The sequence below is a fragment of the Ambystoma mexicanum genome, chromosome 6q, assembly GCF_040938575.1.
Source record: "Ambystoma mexicanum isolate Mex_15411 chromosome 6q, UKY_AmexF1_1, whole genome shotgun sequence".
Taxonomy (NCBI): domain Eukaryota; kingdom Metazoa; phylum Chordata; class Amphibia; order Caudata; family Ambystomatidae; genus Ambystoma; species Ambystoma mexicanum.
In genome coordinates, this window is record NC_090937.1 from 1,669,786,866 (window position 1) to 1,669,811,463 (window position 24,598).

The 24,598-nt window shown below is 48.8% G+C and overlaps 1 protein-coding gene across 2 annotated transcripts in view; it reads left to right on the forward strand.

Annotated features, from left to right (window-relative positions):
- The window catches only part of LOC138517020 (uro-adherence factor A-like), a 367,547-nt gene that overhangs the window by 71,507 nt on the left and 271,442 nt on the right, over positions 1-24,598 (forward strand). Inside the window, exon 1 of one of the 2 annotated variants that reach the window (XM_069632528.1) lies at positions 8,807-9,033. The exons of the other annotated variant lie outside the window; for it this stretch is intronic. Coding sequence (XP_069488629.1) covers positions 8,960-9,033 — 74 coding nt within the window. The 5' untranslated portion in view covers positions 8,807-8,959. Of the gene's footprint in view, positions 1-8,806; positions 9,034-24,598 lie in introns of those variants that run through there. 2 annotated transcript variants of the gene reach the window in all.

Below are 24,598 nucleotides of genomic sequence, written 5' to 3' on the forward strand. Positions count from 1 at the left end.
ATCTTCTTGTATCTCCGCCATTATGTGTTGCTTTGCGTTATGTGCGGGAAAGTGTAGTTGTTGAAATGCTATTTCTAACAATGTAACTGGCATTACCGCTTTTCCTGAACTTTCTTGTCGCCACAATAAATCAGTCGGCGATTTGCTGCATCCCCTCTTAGTCCACAGCAATTTTTCTTCTGCACTAGCTCCCTCTTGCAGCTCTATTATTTCCTGTGTGGGCATCATATTGTATCCTGTGGGGATCTCTTGGCTTGCTGTGTGGTGCAGCATGTACTCTCCAACTTCACCTTTCTGTAAATACGAAGCTTCTTTGGCAGCGGCGTCTGCTGCCGCGTTCCCCAAAGATATAAAATCTGTATTTGCGGTGTGGGCTTGGCATTTTACGATGGCCACTGCCGTGGGGTCTTGCAGGGCCTCAATCAGTTCTTTCAATAATTCTGCATGCTGAACCGGTGTTCCATCTGCTCGTCGGAACCCCCTCCGCCCCCACCGTGCCAACCCGCCGTGTACTGTTGTTGTCATGTATGCTGAGTCTGTATATATTGTCACTGCGCACCCCTTGGCGGCATGCAATGCTTCTATTAGCGCTATTAGTTCTGCTGCTTGGGCTGAATAGTGTGATGGGAGGCGGTGTTGCACTAGTGTCTCGTATTCATCTTCCTCTAATCGTACAACTGCCATACCCACATGTTTCTCTCCTGTCTCCATGTCTATTGATGCTGATCCGTCCACGAAATACACCTCTCCCTCGTTCAGGGCATTCTCAAAAATCACTTGGTCCTGACCTTCGTCACCTGTGTACGTAGCGCAGTTGTGATTCTGCATGTCCTCTACGGTGCACGCCTCTGTGATGAATGTGGCCGGGTTCACTGTTTTACATCTTACTATATGGATGTTTGCGCTGGACAATATTATTTCATATGCTGTGGCGCGTTGTGTTGTCAATGTGCTCTTTGATCGCTCTAATATTGCAAATAGTGAGTGTTCCACAAACAGTGTCACAGGACAGCCCATCACTATCGTGGCACTTTTTTCAATAGCGAACGCGGCGGCAGCTAGGGATTGCTCGCACGCGAAATGACCTTGCATTACTGCGTCTAGGGTGCCACTATAGTAAGCCAGTGGTTTGTGCCCTAACGATGTCTTTTGTGTCAGTACTGCTGTCATCAGTGTTCCTTTGCAGTGCGAAAATAAGAAGAATTCACGCCCATAATCTGGATTTGCCAGTACTGGAGCGCTTGATATCAGCTCTTTTAGTGAGTTAAATGATGTGTTCATCTCTTCCGTCCATTCTATGTGTTTGTTTTCCTGCTGTGCTTCTTTTAGTGCCTGTAACAAGGGCCTTGTGTACGCTGCATAGTCCAATATCCATGCTCGGCAATAGTTGCACATACCCAGAAATTTCTGCATCTCTTTTACTGTTTTGGGCTCCCCAACTGTTCTAATTGCCTGTGCCCTGTCTGGTATGATCCGCTTGCCATCCTTTGATATCAGCTGTCCCAAGTATAGGACCTCTGTCAGACAGTATTGTAACTTCCCCTTGTCCACCTTGTACCCTTTGTTGGCCAATAATGTCAGGAGTGTAATTGAGTCCTTTCTACACTCCTCCTCAGTTTGTGCACAAACCAATAAATCATCAACGTACTGAATCACTGTGCTTTCTACAGACAAATTCCCCAGATCTTCATGTAGTACCCTGTTGAATATGCTTGGGCTCTCGCAATATCCTTGTGGTAGTCTGCAGTGTTCGAACCTCCTCCCCCCTAGCGTAAACGCTGTTAAGTACCTGCTCTCTTCTGCTAAGGGAATCGAGAAAAATGCATTTTTCAAGTCAATAACTGTGAAGTGGGATGCCGTTTTCGGAATGTTGCATAGTATTGTCGCCGGGTTCGGCACTAGAGGGAACTCCTTCTTAATCACATAAATCTTGTATCATCCTCCAGGAACCTCCCTTCGCCTTCCTCCATACCCTTGTCCTCCTCTTCGGCCCCTGTACCCACCTCTTCCCCCTCTTGGGGCCCACTCTTGCCACGCGAGACCTCCGTTCTGCTCTTGTTCGTTCCACTGTCGCTGTCCTTGTCCGGCCCAATTAGCTGCTATTCTCCCTTGTATTGCTATCTGCCCCTCCTCTCCTTCGTCTCCCTCCCTCGTGAGTGGGAGTCCTGCTACCGCTGCTGCAACCTTCACTAGCTTTGATTGTACCAACTTCGCTTCGTCTGCCAATCTTTTCTGTGCCACTTCCTTCTCTCTTTCTTTTATTCTTTTGCAATGGTGCACTATTATGCTTTGGATCTCCGGCCACCCCTTCGCCTCGACACCTGCTATTTTCTCGAGTACCTTCTGCACCTCTTTTGGGAGCCCTCTCTTGATGATAAAGTAAAACAGAGACGTTGACTGATGCCAGGGCGTGCCCGTTTCCGCTCTCCACATCTCCTGCACCCGGAGAATGTAATCCATAGCATCCTCCCCGTCATTCATTGTACATTGCATTACTGACTGTAGATCAGGGGTATCTGGGAATGTCTCCCGCAGTGCGTCCCACACCCTTGCTCGTACTGTATTAAAGGAAGCCCCATCATGGCGATCACAGTCTAACGTCACGGCCGGGAAACCAGCCTTAGCCCATACTCTGTCCGCTTGATCTCCTACTGCGGATACTAGTAGGCTTTTCACATCGCCTACTGCCAACGGTATGCCGGCGGTATGTTTCTCAAATGCATATATCCACTTGCTCGCCCCTCCCGACAGCTGGGGCAATAATTTCATTAAATTAGCCTTATCCATCTGAGCCCATGGTATATAGTTTGGTCTCCCCCCTCCTCTGTGTATCAATGGAAGTTGTAACTTCCCTTTTGCAGTTGTACCCTCCCCTCCCTTAGTCGCTGCTGACTCCAATGACGCCATCTTCCCCACCCTATTTCTTAGTCGTCCCATCCATTCGTCGTCTATAGTCCCTAGCGAGCATGCACCGTCCACCTCCTCGCTTTCCCCTCCTACTGCCATACTCAACCTATCACTCTCATCCATCCCTCCTCTGACATCACATAACAAGTCCTCTCTGATCCCTCTCTCTCGTGATACATCGCCAATGCTCCCTTCTACTGCTCCTACCTCAATTATTCGTGTCGGCTCTTCCTCAATTCTGAACAGTATTTCCCCCTTTTTCCATCCTTCCTCAATTTGTCTACTTTCGCTTGACGCTCTAGACGTGCGTCCTGATTGTGTAGGGGCGCACGCTGTGCGCTCACATATGTCTTTTATTCTTGAGAGTTCATCCCTTGCCACAGTAAGCCTCGACTCTAAGTCACTCGTTAGCTTCTCTATATCCACCCTCTGTGTGCTTCCCTGGGCGCGCTCTCTGGTGCTTTCGTATGGCGGGGGGGCTGTTGGTCTTTGTGGTGTAACAGTTGTGGGGGGAGGCACATAAGTAGGGTCGCTATATCCTGCTGCGGGGGCTGGTTTGTTTAATAGTGGGTACAAGCTAATCACCTCCGTAGGTTGTTCTGTATTTAACTAGTCCTTTTCCCCTCTTGGAATCATGAGTGGGTTGTCTGTTGTGGACGGCAGATCGACATTTGGTGCCGGATCTTTGGGTGGGGGTACTTCCTCAAACAATCTCCAGAGGTCTAATATCTCCTTCCTATTTTGCCATTGTTTCCCCTTATACTTGAGGCTAATGCATGCTCGTACCATATCAAGAACGCTTTTGTCAAAAGACCCTCCCTCGGGCCAAATCTGGGGCAGACCCTCCCCTTTCAATTCTGTTACCCATTGATTGTGATATTTATTTATTCGTTCAGCGTACCCCGGTAAGCTCTTACAAATATGTGACAAGGGGGTTTCTGCCCCCATGTTCTAAATCACTAGCGACGACCGTGTCCACCTCCTTTACTTTTAGTTAGGTGTAGATATATGTATCTATATCTTTGTGGCACAGACAAGAGCGGACGTCTCAACAATATCACCCAAAGTTATTCACTGCGCAGATCCTTTCTTACTCACCACAACTCATCCCCTTCCCATTCCCATACACTCTCATGTGATTTCTCTTACAATCAATCAATTACTAGTTATAGCCAACACTCTCTAGCACCCCCTCTTGGTCAACCGTTCTTCTCCAATACTCACACGGTGCGCGCACCCTTCACAATGCTTTCCCACTCACACCTCGTCTTTTTTCCTCCCTTTCCTCCCTGGCCAGCTGTCCCTGTTTTTCTGCTAAGGTTACTGTGTTCACGTCTGTACGTGCCACTACTTAGTCCCCACTCCTCCTAATGTGCTCCCTATTTTATAGTTCTTCTACAAGTATATTTACCTTATACCCTTTTCGCTTTCACCCCTTGCCCCGTGGAATGGAAAAAAGAAATAGAAAGAGTAGCAATCACTAAAAATATTCCCGGTGTCTCCCTTTGCCAGACACCAATAACTTATTTCTTACTTCTTCATATATTCCCAGTACTAGTTTAGATAGCACTATGCGGCGCCGCCTTCCACCCCCTTTCGGAGCTAGGTTTCCGTCACTTCTACCACTTCACTTATTTCTTACTCCTAATGGCCATATGCAAAGAAAAGATAAAGAAAGTTTTAAGACCTGTCTTTAGTAGACACCCGTTATTCTCTCCTCTACCTGCCCACGTTCTCCTGTTCACAAGTTCCCCTCCCTCTCCCTTTAGGATCGCTCGCACTCGGTACTCACGTGCCCGTCTTGAACCGATAGTCTCCGAAACTGGGTCCGTCCAGGCGGTGTTGCCTTTCTGCTCAACGGTCAGCCCCGGCTCCGGCGAGCGGTACTCAAAGGGGATTTTGCAACCGGGATCCCGTACCCCTTCTAGTTTGAGTGCGCACTTCTAAGCGTACCGGTCGCCGTTGGCGGGTAGCTTCCCGGAGCCGGCCCACCGTGCGTTTCCCTTTCTGACCGGAGATTCTCGTGCCAAAAGGGAGTCGTTAAAAGGAGTTCAGGAAAAATAAATTTGGAAATATCACGTCGGGGTCACCACTGAGTGGAAGCGCCCCCAAGTCAGCACGATCCTCCCCGCAATGGGAGACAATAATGGACACTCCCGCAATGGGAATAAGGCCAAGACAGAGTGCGGGTGAGCGTAAGTGGGAGTTTATCAAAAGAATATGGCATGCAAAGAACTCTGCAACCTCCGAGAGCGCTCTGCCTGACAATCGCAAAGGCAGGCGTATTTCTAATACAAAAAACGTCATCAGAACCTACACACTATAGGGGGCACAAGTTAATTGGGATTGGGTGGCGTCGACTAACTATAGGTGTTGCTGCAGCGTGGTTGGTCCGGGTGAAAGGACGTCACTGGTCAGCCTCGTGGATTGGGTTGGGCCTGGCAGGCCGGCTTGAGGTCATCCGGGCGGTGTTGGTACGCTGGGGCAGCCTGTGACCAAGATGAATGCCTTCCCTGACTTAGGTGCCCTAGATCATGCACATTGCAGTTACTTAAAACCCCATATCTAACTTCTACAGTAAATCTTTCAATCAATACAACACAGGAGGAATGCACCTTGTGAGGGGTCTGGTGGTCGTCTGTGGGATTTACCGGTGTGCTGACGTCTGGTATTCCAGGTCGAGGGGCTGGGCTCTGGGGGCTTGTGGCGGGTGGTACATGTTTTCTACTATAAAGGGGGGTTCTGTGTCTTGTCTCATTGTCGGGGGTAGCCTTTGTGCGGGGTCAGGCTTCTTGGGGTGGTCTGGGGGATTGTGGGATTTACGAGAGGGGGCTGGTAGATCAGTGGATTCAAACGTGAGTTTATTACCGTGCTGTAAATAACGCAGGTGGCGGCCGGTGGCCTTGGATGCTGCGTTGGGGCCTCTGACTCTCTGAAGCGGTTCCAGCTTGGTCGGGGGAGGTGGGGGAGCACGGCACAGGCCTTAGCTTTTTTTCTACTTGGCAGGCTTCATAGGGTAGGAGGGAGAGTGGCCTTGCATGTATTCACAAAAGGTATTTTCCTCGTGTGTTGCCTGATTTTGAATACAAAACTTTTATACCATTTGTCTTCTTTAAACTACTATACCATACACATATTCTACGAGTTCATTAAACATTCTGTTAATATATTCAGTCCAAGTACCTTTTCGTTACCTAACACTCCATTTGCTACAGAGTTTGATTATTTTATGTACATTAGACGTTACATGAGGTAGTTCTAGATTATGGCCTACAGAGATTAATACTCGCCGCTTTGGGTGATTAAGAAAACATATACGAGTTCAGGTTTCTACATAGAATTGAAAGAACATTTATACAGATAAAGGCTATACGTTTGGTCGACATCTTTCTCTGTGGTTATAGCAGCACTAGTCCAGACCTGGGGTGATGTGATATATAACGTTACATTTTTATGGTTTGTTCACAGTTTACAGGATCTGTTTAAACAGAGGTAGTTCGTTAATACCAATACTTGAATTATTTTCTACTTTCTTCAGATAGTGATGCTTCAGCTTTTTTCCCCGTCACCCCGGCCTCGCGGACCAGGTCGTGCGGGGTGCAATATTACATTGTGAATGATAAAATGTTACAGTGTTGGCATCTCGGGTTTAGCTCATACCCGACTTTCTCATGGGAACGCGCTCGCAGCGGATCTACCAGGGCTGCTGCGGCAGGGATACTTGGAAAGCCCTCCAAAGGTGGGGGCTCGTCCCGCAGCGCGCTGAACTCACGCCATCTTTGCTGGGCCAAAAGGCTTCTAGGCCTGTCTAAACGTTAGTGTGTGTGTATGATGGATACGTGGGGGCAATGTCATCGGCGGGCAAGCCTTCCTCCACCTGGGCCCGGGTGGCATGAGGGATCGCCCGGCGAGCCATGGTCCTCACCGGGGGGAGAATAATGTAAGAGAGGGGGGCCCTAAGGCCTGTCCTCCCCTACACGGGTGACACCCGCCAAAAGCGTGTGAGTTGAAAGCTGTGGTATCTGAGTCCCTGCAGGGCAACTTGAGGTGTGTGGGCTGGTGCCCCTGACTGGGCAACTCCAGCCGTCTGCGTGCCCCCAGGCCATTGTCCGGGTCTGTGTGATCATGGCCCATCAGGGTGATCCTTGCACCTCAAGTATCCCCCCACGAGCTGGCTCATGCGCCCGTAATATATCTCATAAAAGAAGGATAAGATGGTAAACTTTCTCTACTAGCACCCCTCTCTCTCCCCCATCAATTAGAAACCTCTGAAAGATTACCCAGGCATTACAAGTCTTGACAACATAGACTGCGTGCAACATTAAATTTTCAAAAAAACTTTTCTTGTTTTATTCAAAATATTTAAATTAAAACATAAAATACTACCCTCACCTAACACAGTGTAAATACTACCACTAAAACCTGCAAAATCTAAAAAGCTAAGGTTCAAATTAAACAAATACCCAAGACACAAACGAAATCACATATCACAATACACAGAAAAAACCTAAGTGTGTCAATAAAACAACATATAATCCCAACATGTTTCTGTACTTCAAAGCCCCTTTCGGGTGAACATTCTTCAGGGGAATCTTTAAAACATCCACTATTCTTCTCAACACCGTGTTGAATGGGTAGTTTCAGGCAAACAGCCTTAATATGGTGAACCTTCAAAGCATGTCTGTAAATGACCGATGAGCTAATTTTTCTTCATTGAAAAACCAAAACTCTTCAACAGGCATCCGCCGAGATATCGTCACACCTTCACACAGGTGAAGAAACCCACAACGTGGGGCACAGGGAGGAACGCCCTTGTTAAGGCAACCGGATCCAGTCCCCAGGTGACTACAAAACTGACGCAGTGCCAATCTCTAATTTCAAAACAGAATACTTCTCGCTAATAACTTGCGATGTTTAGACAAAACGTGCGGCACCCGCATGCGTTTTCCTAAACCAGCCTGCAACTGGTCAGGTCACTGTGGGCGCTGGGTGCCCCCAGCGATGGTCGCACTGGCCTACGTAACCGCAGGTCCAGTCATAACATTTTCATTCATAACATTGAGCAGCAACGACTCACTCAAGCAGGAGCCCACGCACACGGAATGGGCCACATGGGAGGCCTGCTTTAGCTTCAGGCTCCGCTCGTGCAATGAAAGCGCGCTGGTGTGGCGGTCAATTTATAGGGTAAACCCGTAGGTATGGAGGCAACCTGCCAGCCGAGGGCAAGTACTGACATTGTTTCCCGTTTTGTTATGTTGTATTATCTGTTCATTACACGAGTTGCATCAAACAATGACGTTTTGGATCGTTGTGTTGCCATCAGTAAAAACGTGGAGTTGGATTTAAATGTCCTCGAGTTAAAGGGTGTCATTGTACTGTACCCATTGTACTGTGGCATAGCTCTCAACTCACCAGCTTTTGGCAGGTGTCACCCGCCCTGTAAAGGGCTGACTCACCCGCCAAGCCTCCTGCACGGCCATTCATTCTAATGGGCGTCTCACCCGCCAAAAACAAAATCGGGTGATTTCACCTGCCTTTGCAACACAAATGGTTGAGAGCTATGACTGTGGGATTGCAACCGCACGCTTCTATTCAGCTCGAAGGGCCTATACATGTCATTGGCAGGATTCTCTTTGACTTGACAGACCACAATCCTTGGAACCTGCCTGCCAGGCTACATCAACCTGCAGTTGGTTCAATTTAGCCTTGGCTAGGAACGTGGTGTAAATCGTGACTCTCTTCAAACTCTCTCTACTTGTTTTTTTCTTTTATTTCCCATTGTGATGAACTGGAGTTTGCACCATTGCAAGATGGCCGCCGCCTAGAGCGTGATGAAGACTTCCGGCCGGCATAGTGCCGTGGCAGGGCTCTTCCGGGTCAGCTCCGGCAGAGGCAGTCAGCCCGCCCTCAGCCCGCTGGATAGGGGAGAGCTGGACAGTTGGACTCGGGCCGTGGGCGCCCATTTCCGTCCTCCATCTTAGGTGTTCCTGACTCCGTGGGCTCCAGGGCTTATGTAGAGGGTCGGGGGGGGGGCGCTCCTCCCCCCCCCGGCATGCCGCACCACTGCAGCTCCCTGTACTGCAGCAACGGCTGGAAGGCCGGGAAGAAGGGCGTCACCTTCCACAGGTAGGGCATCCCCTGCGGTGCCTGTCACTTCCAGCCCCCCCCCCCCGGGGGGGGGCGAGGGGGTTATAGAGCCAGCGAGGGAGCCCTGCCTTGGCGACCATCGGGGGCGAAATGCTGAGCGTGGGTGGGATTCGGCGGCGCTCGGATCACTGGTGTGCATGCAAAGAGTGCAGCCCTGTGGGTTCATGCGCTAGCTGCTGAGATCTGTTGGTAGACTGCTGTGCACAGGTTCTGCAACCGTTGCTCAATGCCCCCCTTTAGCTCCTCTGCAAGAGGCGCGCCAGCAGCCTGGCCTGCCCCCCTGCAAGCTCCCAATTGCGTCTCCATGACGCCCAGTGCAAGCCCCCTCGTCACAGTCGATGCAAGCATCTGGGAAAGTAAAGCAGCTTAGGGCCGGCGTCCTGCTTCCCTTCTGCTTAAACATCATTATACATGATAAAAACACACACACACACGCGTTGTGTTTTAATTATAACCTCTAATACTCGGTGCACAGTGAGGTGAGCTGCCCTGCCTGGGAAATGTGCCTCGCACTCTTGGAGCCCTTCACCATGCATTTTCTTTATTCTACTCGGTATTGGACGTGGACTGTTTGGATTTCAAGAATGCACTCCAATATAGAGGACTGGAAAAGTTCATAATCGCAATAAAGCAATTTACAAATGTATACATCCCTGTACAAATAAGTTAAGCAGAAAAACTGATCGCCGCTTTGTTTTCCATGTCTTGCATACACTACACATATCAGAATGCAAAGTAGTGTGCGCCTAAAAGCCCCACTGGTTTTGTACATGCACTTTCAATGCTTGCACATGTAAGAAACTAGATTGTGTGATAAGGTTATGTGCTTGCAGTCATTGTTCGACTCATGCACCCAGATCAGTATTATACCCAATGTGGCGTCCTGCTCTGATTACTTACCGGTAATCTTCATTACTCCTAGTCCTACTCTTCCTCGTCACAGTACTTACTTCATGAGGCACCCGCCTCCGACACAGGACCTTCTTCTATTTCTTTAAATCCCTATAACTCCTCCCCCACATCCATGTCACTCAGTTTCATATTACCAAGCCGGAGCATGGGACCTTCCCCGCAGGGAGGGTGAGGAGGGTCGTCAGTACTGTGACGAGGAAGAGTAGGACTAGGAGTAATGAAGATTACCGGTAAGTAATCAGAGCATTACCTCCACGTCCACTCTTCCTCGTCCCAGTACTTACTTCATGAGGTATACCAAAGCATCAACAGGGAAAAGGTCCCAATGAGACAGAGCCAAAAACAGTGCAGCAAAACACACCCACAATAACTCTTAAATCACATCCCCACAGACAAAAACTCCAACCACGAAGGAACCAACCCCCGAGTGGGAGAAACTCAACCCATAGCGGTTGATGAAAATGCCTAGACCAGCCAAGGCGGCAGCCATACAAATCTCTTGCAGAGAAAAACCCTCCTTACATCGGGCCAGGAAGCCGCGAAACCCCTGGTAGACCGCCCCTGATTGTGCGCAGGCACAGGCAGGCCAGAAGCCACACAGGCCCTAGAGATCACAACCCGGAACCACCGGAAAATGGAAACCACAGATGCGTTATGCCCAGCCCCAGCCAGACCACAAGCAATCAGAAGACTATCAGATTGGTGGAAAAGGCAAACCAAGCCAAATACTCCAACGCGTCCCGCCGGACATCAATGTTAAGCCGAGCCACCTCCTCAGGCGTTCTTGGATCATGAAAGAAGTCAAGGAGAACCAGACCCTGAGAGGTGTGAAACCCGAGAGACAACTGAAGGGAGAAACTTCGGACCACACCCCGGCACCACCGAGTCTGGCAGCACCCTCAGGAAAGGAGCGTGACATAAGAGAGCCCCAATCTCCCCAAGCCTACGGGCAGAAGTGAGGGCAATAAGAAAAGCAGATTTCAGTGTAAGATGTTTGATATCAATCTCGGAAATGGGCTCAAAAGGAGGCCCATGAAGGAACCGTAATACAAGAGGGAGATCCCAAAAGGAAAGCCCTTTATCAGCACAAGGAAGGGAAGAAGAAAAACCCTGGATCAACTTCCCCACCAACACCTCCCCATCCAAGTGACAGTCAGAGTCCCCCAAAAGGAATTTCATGGAGGCCCGCTGAGAGCAAAGCCTGGAAAAACTGCCAGGCACTTGTCAAAACCCCTCCTGGAGGAACCGAAGGATAGCAGAGGCCAGAACGCAGGGGAGGGATCGCAGACTGCCCATACCAGTCTCGGAAATGGCCCCAATGTCTGCCTAACACCTTCAGAGTGGAGGGTCTAAGAGCATCCATTTGGACTCAACTACAGGATCTGAGAACCCCTGAGATATCAACCTAGACTGAGCAATAGCCACACCGCCCATTGCATCCGGTGGAATTCTAACCGCAGATCCCCTTGAAGGGGACACGGCCACCTCAGAACCAGCCAAGGTTCCTAGGAACGAAGCTCCAACAGAGAGGGGAGCCAACTCCGGCGGCACCAGAACAGAGCTAACAACAACACAGTCACCCTGGACACTCAGATGCGCCAAACCACCCGGGGCAGAAGGGGAATAGGTGGAAAGGCATAAAGGAAAACCCCAAGGCCACTGTACAGAGAGGGCGTCCATCCCCCAATCCCCTCAACCTGAAACCGAGAGCAGAAGAGGGGAACTTCTGCTGAGGCCGGGGATGCAAACAGGTCTAGAACCAAGGACCCTAATCTGACACAGGTCACCGCAAAGACCTGGGCCAACAGGACCAGTTCTGCAGAGGAGTGAAAACCGGCGTCTGAGAAGATCCGCTTGAACATTGTCCACCCTTCTGATCCGTGAGGCCAGCAGATACACCAGATGAGATTCCTCCCAGGTGCCTATCAGCGCTGCCAGAGCATTCAAGGAACAGCCGGAACCCCTTTTGCAGTTCACATATGCCAAGGCCGTCGTATTGTCCGATCGGACCAAAAACCGCCGACCGTCCAGCAACTCCTCGAAGTACACCAGAGCTTGCACAATGGCACAACTCTTGCCAATTGGATGATCACCGGCTCTCCCCAGATCTCACAACCCTTGAGCTGAGAGGACCCCCAATGTATACCCTTTCTGCTGGTGTTGGTAGTAGGAGAGGTCACAGGAGGAAGGACCATGCACACCTCAGCCTGTAGACCTGAAACCCCCCGCCACCATAGCAGGGACACTCGCAGCGCTGGGGACACTGAAAACAAAACTACGAAAGCCGAGATGTCGGGAGCCAGTGGGAGAGAGTATAAGACACCAGGAGACGTAACCGAAGACAGGCTCAAGGAACTGGAAAACATGCAAGACGCCACGTGCCCCGTAACTTCAGCAACAGGTGAGTCGAGACATACTGCCTTCTGAAAACCCAGCCCAGAACAGCCAGCAAGCGCCCCCCCTGCACAACATCCAGAGTACGCTCTCCCCAAACGTCCGGACAAGCAGTGCAGGGTCTTGAGACCCATAAGCAGGTGACACATCCTAGAAGGCATTGGGACCAGGAACACCCGCAAGTAACCCACAACAACCGTTCGGAGAGAACGGATCCCATGGCCAACTACTTGGACCGTGAGCTGGGTACCAAAGTCCTAACCATGCAAACCTGGACAGGAGGAGACAGGAACGGCAACTGATACCCCCTCCAGACGGATCCCATTACCCAGGAAGCCGAACCCCACCGGTCCCATACACCTCCGAGAAGATAGAGACGAGGAGCCAGGGAAAACCGCCAGTCACTGCACTTGCACCAGAGGGAAATCACAGGACGTTGAAACAGGCCTGCGCCACAATATAACAGCATGCTTGTCAGTCCACAAAAAGATTTGACCTATCAAAAGGAAGATACTGGACAGCCCAGAAGTCCAGCAGACTATGGCCCCCTCAGCCGACAGAGGAGCCACCAGGCTGGCGTCAAAAGGGCAGAGTACTGTCACAAAGCGGGGCAAAGCAATCCATCCCGGATAGCCGACATCAAAGGCAACTCCCTACCTGAGGTATGCCTATACTGGAAAACCCACTGAAGTGACATCCCCTCCACCGGCACCAGGGGCTCTGAGAACCCCTCTAAGCACAGACATGTGCCACCATGTGCCCTATCACTTCCCACAAGTCTGAGAGGAGGCGTGAAAGCAACACGTCAGCACCGGAGGACCTAGGGCCTAAGAGAAGAGACACTGGGAACCCCCTGCATGGCCGTTACTTCCATGATCATTTTCCATAATCCCATGCCGGACAAGGGAAAAGCAAATCAACTCCTTTGACTTTCCCTTGCGCAGTTTAGAGGAAGAGGACAGGACAAGGAGTCTGCGTCCATAGCTAGCACATACCCAAACACACCACATGACTGAGAGGTGGCTTGAGCCCTGTATCCAGTAGCTGGTAGCCCCATGCTCTAAATCGTTCCAATGCATCGGTCTAGGAAGGATGAAGGACCGAGTCAGCACCACTGAGACTCGAACCCGAAGTGTAGACTATGCCAGGCCGGTACCCTTCCGGCCGCTTGCAGATGGTTCCAAAATCTGCGCCGTATTCACAGGCAGCACGCAAGGAATGCAGCCAACATCCGGTGCATACTGGGCTGTGTGTGTCTGAGGAGCTGGTGGTATGTGACATGTCTGTGACAGAACAGAGCCCCGCACTTTCAAATACTCTGTCACAGTCACCCCACGACAAGAAGCAGAGAGTCCTCACAGCAAAAAAGGAAGGCTAGCCCATACTGCCAAGTGCTTGCCATCATTTCCAATAAAGATGTGTACACAGAGCACGAGGTAACGGCCTTTCAAAGGAGTCAAGATGGCCATACCAGCAAGAGAGGGGAAAACATCAAGCACAGTCCTCCCCTCTCCTTACCTTCCCCCAGAGAATGCAGCTGACATCCGGTGCTTCCTGGGCCGTGTGTCTCTGAGGAGCGGGTGGTATGTGGCATGCCTGCGACAGAACAGAGCCCCCGCACTTTCAAATACTCTGTCACAGTCACCCCACGACAAGAAGCAGAGAGGCCTCACAACAAAAGGGAAGGCTTAGCCCATACTGCCAAGTGCTTGCCATCATTTCCAATAAAGATGTGCACACAAAGCACGAGGAAAACGGCATGTTGAAGGAGTCAAGATGGCCACACCAGCAGGAGAGGGGAAAAATATCAAGCACAGTCCTCCCCTCTCCTTACCTTCCCCCAGATAATGCAGCTAACATCCGGTGCATCCTGTGCTGTGTGTGTCTGAGGAGCGGGTGGTATGTGACATGCCAGCGACAGAACAGAGCCCCCGCACTCCCAAAGACTCTCTGCCACTGTCACCCCACGACAAGAAGCAGAGAGGCCTCACAACAAAAGGGAAGGCTAGCCCATACTGCCAAGTCGAATCAAGATGGCCAAAACAGGAGGAGAGGGGAAAAACATCAAGCCCAGTCCTCCCCTCTCCTTACCTTCCCCCGGGCCGTGCAGGACCCGGGACACAATGCTCACGCTGCGGTCCGGAGCCCAGCAAAGAACCGAGCAAAGCAATCCAGCTCAACTGTGACCACAAGCCCCGCAGGGGGCCCAGGAGCAGTGCCGCACCTGAGGGAGCCGAGGGCCCCGCCACACAGCCCCCCCCAGGGGGCCAGCAATCGGTGCTCCCCAGTGCCCCGCACCGGGAAGAAAAAGTCCAACCTGCCGGAGGCAGGAAAAATTTAAACTGAGTGACATGGATGTGGGGGAGGAGTTATAGGGATTTAAAGAAATAGAAGAAGGTCCTGTGTCGGAGGCGGGTGCCTCATGAAGTAAGTACTGGGACGAGGAAGAGTGGACGTGGAGGTAATGCAGAAAAGCCCCCACCGCAGCTTGAACTTAATAACCACGCATCACGAAACTAGGAGAGCCAGGCCAAACTTCTTTGTGTTGAAAGAAGGTACAGCTTTATGTGAACTTTCAGCAGCAACTCTGCTGCAGCCTTCACGTCTGATCACCCAAGTATTGGAAAGTGGGAGAGTTTACCAGGTACATGGTACATGAGCGTTAGACACTAGTCTGGGACCTCATGCTTCTCTCTTATCGTTTAGCACAAACGAATACTGGTGTTATTTGCAAGGTCTACCGCTGATACCCGGAGACTCTAGGGCAAATGCGGGCAATTAGGCCTGCGACTCTCATCCCTCGTCCAAATCTATGGTGCCCTAAGCACCAGCCAGCGTCGATCTAGCCGGGGGAGCGACGGGAACTGCTGCAGGAGGCTAATCCTCTTTATTTATTTGTTTGTTTGTTTATTTATTTGGTCATGCGCTCCAAGCCTGTGGGCAGCTGGGCGCACCAATACATGTAGACTCGAAACTTAGTTGCAGTGCCTGACACAGGCTGTTACAAAACAGTAGTATCTTACAACACATGATACAGGTGAAGAAGCAGTACATCTAGGATCAAGATAAGTAAACGCAGAAGCATATTGTCTTAACATGTGTAAAGCGTGATCAGCTAGATGAGGGTGAATATCGTTACAAATCACTGTTGTGCAGCCATTTGAGAGCATTAGATCTAAATCTAGTGTAGGGTAGAGGGCGTCTAAGGTTACAACAGGGGGCACTTTTTTGGCTGCAGGCTCGTAATCTTGTGAGTTATATACTGGGATTGAAATCTGACATACAAGTAATAGTCATATCCCCGTAACGGGCACATGAATCCACTGAGCTACCTATGATATGGCACATCTGAAATGCTGGTGCCCTTTATATCTGTGCACTTGGTACGGTTGGTGAACATAGCATCTCGAGCCACAGTGTCCATCAGGATAGAAAAGTACTGTACACAACAGAATATAAATTGCATAAGCGTTTATGTACGTGCAGATTCTGCATACTGCATGCCACGCTTTTCATTTCTTGCACAATAATCCATGTTCTCTATGCACTTCCTGCATATAATATCCGGAAAATGCGCCCAATAGGGCAGAAGAGGGGATCCCTAATGCTGTTGCAGGTCAGAGTGCTGGGAATTCACAGTGATATGACTATAGCATGAGCATGCGTACACCTGGCGGCTCCCCTAACACAGACTGGGCCCCCCTCTCCCTACTTATCTGGTATCCACTATATCCCCCTCCCCCATCGCTAGTAGACTGCCCTTTCAGCTGTAGCCACGTCATTGCATCCTGTTACCGCGGTGGTGCCTGTGTGGAATGCTCTTTCCTTTCTGGGTAGGTTTGGGCAGAGTGCATGCTGTGAACACATTATAGCTACTACCTAGTGTGTACGGATGGCCGCGTGTCCATCAATGGCCAGATGGGAATTGTAGTGCTCGGGCCAGTTGTATTAAACAAAGTGGAGTGATATAAAACTAAGGTAAAAGCAAACCCCAGGACTGGTGCAGTGTGTCCTTCAGGACATGGAGTCATTTGGCTATGCTACTGCTACCGTATTGAGTAAATTGCATGTATGGCAGTTTTATATTTCACAGGTCATCAGTCTGCCCCAGATAAGATTGTGACAGCGCTGGTGTTAAGCATATCCCGTGTGAATGTGTGCTTGGATTGGCTGAAGAGGGGGTTAGTGACTGCACGGTCGGACTCGGCCGTAACATTGCCTTGGGCACCAATGAAAAAGTGGCCACCGCTGCAAATGGCAATTCATTCCGTTTGAGGCACTGTTAGAACAGTAACCGAGGGGACGTTTATTTGTAGTGTGATGCAGTTTGTGCATTTTAAAGAATATGTATTTAGCAACACTGGTTAACACTATTAGCCAGAGAGTGAATTAACTCATCAAACTGGCCAAAAAAGGTCCCACTTTGACCAAAAAAACTGGCCAACACCAGCATTTTCTGCTTTTTGGTTCGACCATGGGCCTATTGCCCTATAGGACGGTCCGAACCTGTCGGGGAGGGGCGTGGGGCCAGCTCGCCACCCCAGGAACTAGTATGTAATAATTCGTCTCGTTTCCAAGGCCTGATGTTGTATGAAGCGGAGAGGACTGTGATCCTGGGAATAGCAGGCTTCCGATATCCACAGAGGACAGGCATCTGCGATCGGTGAAGTTGTCTCGTGTAGATAGATTAATGTCGCAGAATTTAGCAAGAGAGCCAAGGTGAGTCTAATCTAATGCCAACTGCCATTAAGGAAGTGGTGGTCACACCTATTGTTAAAAAGCCTGGGCTTAGTAAGAAGGATCCCTTAAACCTATGCCCAATAACAAACACCCCTTTCCTTTTAAAGATACTAGATAAAGCGGCCACTAAACAACTGCAGACCCATTTTGAATCTACCTTAGTGTTTCACCATAAACATTCTGGTTTCCGCCGGAATTATGGTACTGAAACTGCATTACTAGATCTGCAAACTGAAGTCGCTTGAATGAGGGGGAAACAGGCCTGCTTGTTTTACTGGATCTCTCGGCGGCATTTGATCTTATTGATCATGTCAGACTATCGGAAACCTTAGCTAAAGTTGGAAATTGTTCTAAACATGCCATAGCATGGATTGACTCGTTTTTAGGTGAACGAACATCAAAGAGATGCTGGGGCACGGTTTGTTCAGACCCTATTGAAATTACGTGCGGAGTGCCACAGGGAGCCTGTATTGCTCCAACACTCATCAATATCTATATACGACTCCTGTGTGACAAACTGGAAAGGATGGGTTTCCATTTTACAAATTACACGGATGATTTCCAACTGGTCGTGGAACTCGGTGGGGACACACTACGGACACCAAAACACTCAACCACATCTACTCGGTCATCCAGGAGTGGACGACACAAAAATGGATGTGCTAAAACAGCTCTAAGACTGAGCTTATGGTCTTCGGATCTACCCAGGCTAGAAGGGAACTTGACCCATCCTACACAAGCTTTACGATTGACTCCTGCAACATAAAAGTGGTTCAAAGGGTAAAAACCCTGGGCGCCATTTTTGAAGCATCTTTAAATGCAGATGCTCATGTCAAATGTAACTAAAAATGCACATTACCATCTAAAAATTCTACTACAGATCAATTCCTTAGTTTCTCGCAAAAATTGCGAGACTTTGGTCCAGGCCATAATTATGCCTCGCTTGGATTACTGCAAGGCCTTATTGAATGGGGCAGGCAATGGGAACATTCAAAAGTTGCAGATAATCCAGAACGAAGCAGTCAGAATAATTTTCAATGCAACAAAAAGAGAGCGCATCTCACAATATTGTAAGAAGCTTCACTGGCTACCAATAGAAAAACAAATTACATTCAAGACACTGACCCTTACGCATAAGTGTACATGGAGAGGCCCCACTATATCTGAAGCAAACAGTAAGAAAATATTCACCATGCAGGTCTCAGCGCTCCAGTGCTTCGCACCTCCTGATCCTACCACAGATCAAAAGAGCTAGAGGATCCGGCAGATCCTTCCCCACTTCTGCTCTAAAAAACTGGAGTAAACTCTCCCAAATAGAGGCAGACTATGAGGTCTTCAGGAAAAGCTTGAAAACATCCCTGTTTGAGTAAACCAGTCATCAAATCCTAAAAGCCTATATGTCGTAGGCTTTGCGGCCTGATGCCCATGGGCTATGGCGCAATATAAATAAATAAAATAAACCGCCCCACGAGAGAAATACAGCCAGTGACGCTGCAAACATTCCAAGCAGAGTAAATCATTGGACAAATTCATTCACATGGACTGTGCTGTGATCGTCCCAACCCACTTTTTTTCTGAAGTTGGTGTCGCACAATCCTAATCCTCGAGCTGCGCTCCTCTTCATGGGAATTGGTATGAGATTATGTCAATGTTGTATTGAGCTGTACAAACAACACACACACAACCTCACACCCACAGCTACCTCCGAAATCGATTCCGAATAGACTGTTTAAATAAAAACAGCACTTTGGTGTTTGTGATTAATAAAGTGCTCTGGTTCAAGTACAGCCATGCGGGCATCCCATCCTTCCTGACGCCTTAAGTGCTCCAGGGCAATTATAGCCATGCTAGAATCCCTTCCTTCCCGACTCGGGGCAATTATAGATATGCCAGCATCCCATCCTTCACGACTCTCCTTAAGTGCTCCAGGGCAATTATAGCCATGCCAGCACTTCATCCCTCCAGACTCCTCCTTAAGTGCTCCAGGGCAATTATAGCCATGCCAGCATCCCATCCTTCCAGACTCCTCCTTAAGTGCTCCAGGGCATATACAGCCATGCCAGCATCCCATCCCTCCAGATTTCTCAAGTGCTCCAGGGAAGTACAGCCATGCCAGAATCCCATCCTTCCGGACACCTTAAGTGCTCCAGGGCAAGTACAGCCATTCCAGCATCCCATACTTCCGGGCTCCTCCTTAAGTGCTCCAGTGCAATTATAGCCATGCTAGAATCCCTTCCTTCCCGACTCAGGGCAATTATAGATATGCCAACATCCCATCCTTCACGACTCTCCTTAAGTGCTCCAGGGCAAATACAGCCATGCCAGCATCCCATCCCTCCAGACTTCTCCTTAAGTGCTCCATGGCAAGTACAGCCATGCTAGCATCCCATCCTTCAAAACTCTCCTTAAGTGCTCCAGGGCAAGTACAGCCATGCCAGAATCCCATCCTTCCGGGCTCCTCCTTAAGTGCTCCAGGGCAAGTACAGCCATGCCAGAATCCCATCCTTCCGGGCTCCTCCTTAAGTGCTCCAGGGCAATTATAGCCATGCTAGAATCCCTTCCTTCCCGACTCAGGGCAATTATAGATATGCCAGCATCCCATCCTTCACGACTCTCCTTAAGTGCTCCAGGGCAATTATAGCCATGCCAGCACTTCATCGCTCCAGACTCCTCCTTAAGTGCTCCAGGGCATATACAGCCATGCCAGCATCCCATCCTTCCAGACCCCTCCTTAAGTGCTCCAGGGCAAGTACAGCCATGCCAACATCCCATACCTCCGGACTCCTTAAGTGCTCCAGGGCATATACAGCCATTCCAGCATCCCATCCTTCCAGACCCCTCCTTAAGTGCTCCAGGGCAAGTACAGCCATGCCAACATCCCATACCTCCGGACTCCTTAAGTGCTCCAGGGCATATACAGCCATGCCAGCATCCCATCCCTCCAGACTCCTCAAGTGCTCCAGGGCAAATACAGCCATGCCAGCATCCCATCCCTCCAGACTTCTCCTTAAGTGCTCCATGGCAAGTACAGCCATGCTAGCATCCCACACTTCAAAACTCTCCTTAAGTGCTCCAGGGCAATTATAGCCATGCCAGCATCCCATCCCTCCAGGCTCCTCAAGTGCTCCAGGGCAAGTACAGCCATGCTAGCATCCCACCCTTCAAAACTCTCCTTAAGTGCTCAAGGGCAAAAACAGCCATGCCAGCATCCCATCCCTCCAGACTCGTCAAGTGCTCCAGGGCAATTATAGCCATGCTACCATCCCATCCTTCCGGGCTCCTTAAGTGCTCCAGGGCGGTGGGCAGTCATAATGTCGACAGTCAAAATGTCGAAAAATAAATGTCGAAAAAAATAATGTCGACAAACAATAATGTCGACATTTTTTCGATATTTTTTCGAATTTTTTTTATTTATTGTATAAATAGATAAATAAATATATAACTAAAATGTGTTTGAGTATGAGGGGTGAGAGGGTGGTGGGGGGTTTGGGGGTGGCAGGGGGTGTTGGGTGAGGGGGGTTGGGGGGGACACCCCCATAGTAAATGATACTATTTTTATTTATTTAATTATTGAATAAATAAATAAATATACAATTACTATGTGTTGAGAATGAGGGGTGAGAGGGTGGTGGGGGGGTGGCAGGGGGGTGTTGGGTGAGGAGGGGTTGGGGGGGACCCCCCCTGGGTGAGGAGGGGTTGGGGGGGGACCCCCCCATAGTAAATGATACTCTTTTTTTATGTATTTATTGAATATATAAATAAATATATAATTGGAATGTGTTGAGTATGAGGGGTGAGAGGGTGGTGGGGGGGGTGGCAGGGGGGTGGCAGGGGGGTGTTGGGTGAGGGGGGGTTGGGGAGGACCCTCCCATAGTAAATGATACTCTTTTTGTTTAATTATTTAGTGAAAAAATAAATAAATATATAATTAGAATGTGTTGAGTATGAGGGGTGAGAGGGTGGTGGGGGGGGTGGCAGGGGGGTGGCAGGGGGGTGTTGGGTGAGGTGTTGATAGTTCTAATTGACATTTTTTTTTCTAAAAAATGACTCTTTACATTATATGTATAGGATGTCGACATTGTTTTCGACATTTTTTTTTCGACATTTTTGTTTGTCGACATTTATTTTTCGACATTATGACTATAAATCCTCCAGGGCATATACAGCCATGCTTCCAGACTTTTCTTGGTCACGTTTGATTATCTTGGGCTATGGAAAAACTGTACCAAAGAACATAATTTGACATTTTTAAGTCCAATCATTTCATTTGTATTTAATGTGGAAAAGTCGTTAGTTGTAGTCTCCTGTGAGGGGTCATGTTTTTGGAACATGGAATGACACAGTGGGTTTATGTTTTTGGCCGTAGATATGTATTGAACAAAAAGGGGTTTGGAACATGCCCATCTGTCCCTGCTATAAGAGGCATTTTCCCTATTGAAAGACAACTAATGGGTTGGTTCTTTTGTCGGAATATCTGAAACAACCAGTTCTGCATCCAAAGTCCTATTCTGACCCTCACATTCTAAAATGAACTCTAAGGTGAAAGGGAAGTTTCTCTGATCTTGAAGTGTACAAATGTTCAAATAAACAAAGAAATGTTTACCTCCAACACAAAAAGTCTAGGTTGATAGTGTTCCCCTGGATTTCTCTTCACTCAATGGTAGAATTAGTGTACATAGTAACTGAATATTGGTGGACTCTCCTGCTAGTCTTCCTTCACTGAGCTTCTTTGAATCAACATAATTGGAATACAATTTAACTGGATTAACAATCTGACTCTTATTGCACTGCCTGGTGTACTCCCCTGCCAGGCTTCCTCCACTTGTGGATAGGTTTCACTCACACCCCTCCACTTTTTCTTGTTATATTTTTGTCAGGATTTATCTCATATAATCTTATTTCCTATTTTGTCCAGCTTGATCTTGCCTGGCACACTCTCTTGCTGGGACTTGTCTTATAAGTAAACACTTATGATTGTTGAATGCCTGGAATACTTCTCCTGCCAGGGCTTTATTTGTATGCAAACCACTTATTCTCATCTACTTGTTACTTGAGATGCCTGGTATACTCCCCTGCCAGGGCTTTCTTTACATGCGAAAACACTTGTGCTCATTTATTTATTTGGATTTATAGAGCGCCAAGCGGCCCAGAGGCATCGTGGCGGAGTTACAGGATATTCACTTAATAACACAGTAATACAGGTTGTAACAGATATTTCAAAGGCAGTAGTACAGGTTAACATGACAGTGCTGATGGTGTTCCAAGGTTATAGAAGAACAGTATTGGAGGCAGGACATTTTGCAAATGGTCTAATTAAATAGCTTTGTTTTTAGCTCATTCCTAAATATTGTGACGGCTTGTTAATTTCTTAAACTGAGTGGGAGCGCATTGCAGGCTTTTGGGGCTAGGACTTCAAAGCTGGTGCCACCAGCTTTCGCTCTGTTGAAGGCTGGGACTCAGAGTAGGTGGGCATATTGGTCACGTGTTGCTCTATAGGCCGGGGCCTGGTGAATTCTTTCTGCTAGGTATGCCGGGGCTGTCTGGGCGAGGCATTTGTGTGTGATCGTGAGGGCCTTGAATGTTATGCGTTCTTTGATAGGGAGCCAGTGGGCGTCTTTTCTTGCCTGGGAGATGTGCTTTTTCCTAGGGATGCTTAAGGCGGCTCGAAGGGTGCTGTTTTGTGCAATTTGTAATCTGTTAATGTTGTTTGCAGATGTGCCTAGGAGTAGGATGTTACAATAGTAGAGTTTTGTGCCAATTGTGCCTCTGGCAATGTTAAGGCAGTTATTTGGTGATAGGTGAGGTTTTACTGCATTTATGGTTTTTGTTGTAAGTGCAGCTGACAATGAGATGGCACTAACTTGTCTGTCCATTGATGGGGTGGACTCCAGATATACACCGAGAGTTTTCACTGCAGTGGAGGCTGTGATAATTGAGTTCTCAATACTGTATAGGAGCTGTATTTGTCTAGTTTTTTTAGGGAATCCTATGGGCGTACTAGTAGGATTTCTGTCATTTCCCCATTTAAACGGACACCATTGGCTGCGATCCAAGCCTGGATGTGTGCATATGTCTTCTGGTGGGTGTTGAGGTCTTTTTCATAGTTTCCGGTTAGTGGGAGAAGATTTTGCGTGCCGTTGGCATAGTTAGTAAAAGCTATGCCGAATTCTTCTAAGTCGCTGAACAGGGGAAGGGTGAATAGGTTGTAGAGAGTGGGGGAGGTACATGATCCTTGTGGCACTCCGCATTCAATGGCGGATGGAGAGGCTGAGGCCTGGTCGGAGAAGACCCACATGGCTCGGCCCTCTAGGAAATAGGTGATCCACGCTGTAGCTTCTTGTGAGAAGTGAGCAGTGTCAGTAGGAGTGAGGTTTTGCCTTTGTCTATGGCTTCGAGAAGTCGATTCTTAAGGTCTAGTAGGGCTGATTCCGTTCCGTGACGGGTGTGGAAGCCAGATTGTCTTTTACCTAGAATGTTATGAGTTTCCAGGTAGGACTGGATCTGTAGGTAGGCGGCCTTGTCAAGAAGTTTCAGCAGGAAGAGCACAGTGGTTATTGGACGGTAGTTTGGGGAGTCGGGGACAAGGGTGGGTTTCTTTAGTTGTGGTCGCACCCAGGCTTCCTTAAGGGCACGCGGGACAGTGCTGTTGGTGAAGGAGGCATTGATAAAGGTAGTGATAAATGGGGCCAGGGATGTCGCACAATCTTTGACTAAATTGGCTGGGCTTGTATCTCATATACTTGCTTTAATAAACTTGTAACTTGAAATGCCTGGTATACTCCCCTACCGGGACTTTCTCTATGTGCATACTGTGCACACTTGACAGTCTCTTGTTATTATATTATGTCTCTTTAATACAAATTGCACCCTTTGTTCCACCTCATTCATAACATTTACTTTGGTTTCCTTTTGGTGCCATGAAGCCGTCCTTCCTCCTTCGGCTTTCGGAACTCTGCAGTCTGCCTCCCTCAGTTCCTCCCAGGCGCTGGTTGGCTCCACGGAACTCGCTTACACCCTGGCAGTTTATCAGTCAGCACCGAGCAGATAGAAGTTCTCTGGGCAGGCTCAGCTCATCAGCTTATTACCCTTTGTAAATGTCCTGCTTGCCAATATGCGCTCGCAACAACTAAAACGCAGCGTGTGTTTCCGTTATTTCGTGATTACTCAGCTCCTCTTCCTCGTGGCAGTATTTCCAGCATTAATAAAAGGAAAGTCAGTTTGTGATAACTCATAGGTAGAGTCTGTGGGATGTGTCTTAAGTGGCTTTAGATAGTAAGTTTGGTAACTTGTGTACAGAGTTGTGGAAATGTATTTCCAGTAGTTTAAAATGGCAAGTTGGGCTTAAGATAACTTGATGGAGCTGGACATAGTTACCTGGGGAGTAATCCTCACTACTCCCTGCTTCTTCAACGTCTTAGTACTCTGTATATTCTCTCTAGTGCAGGGGTGCACAACTGATTTTGACAGAGGGCCGAAAGTACCTTACATGAGGGCTATA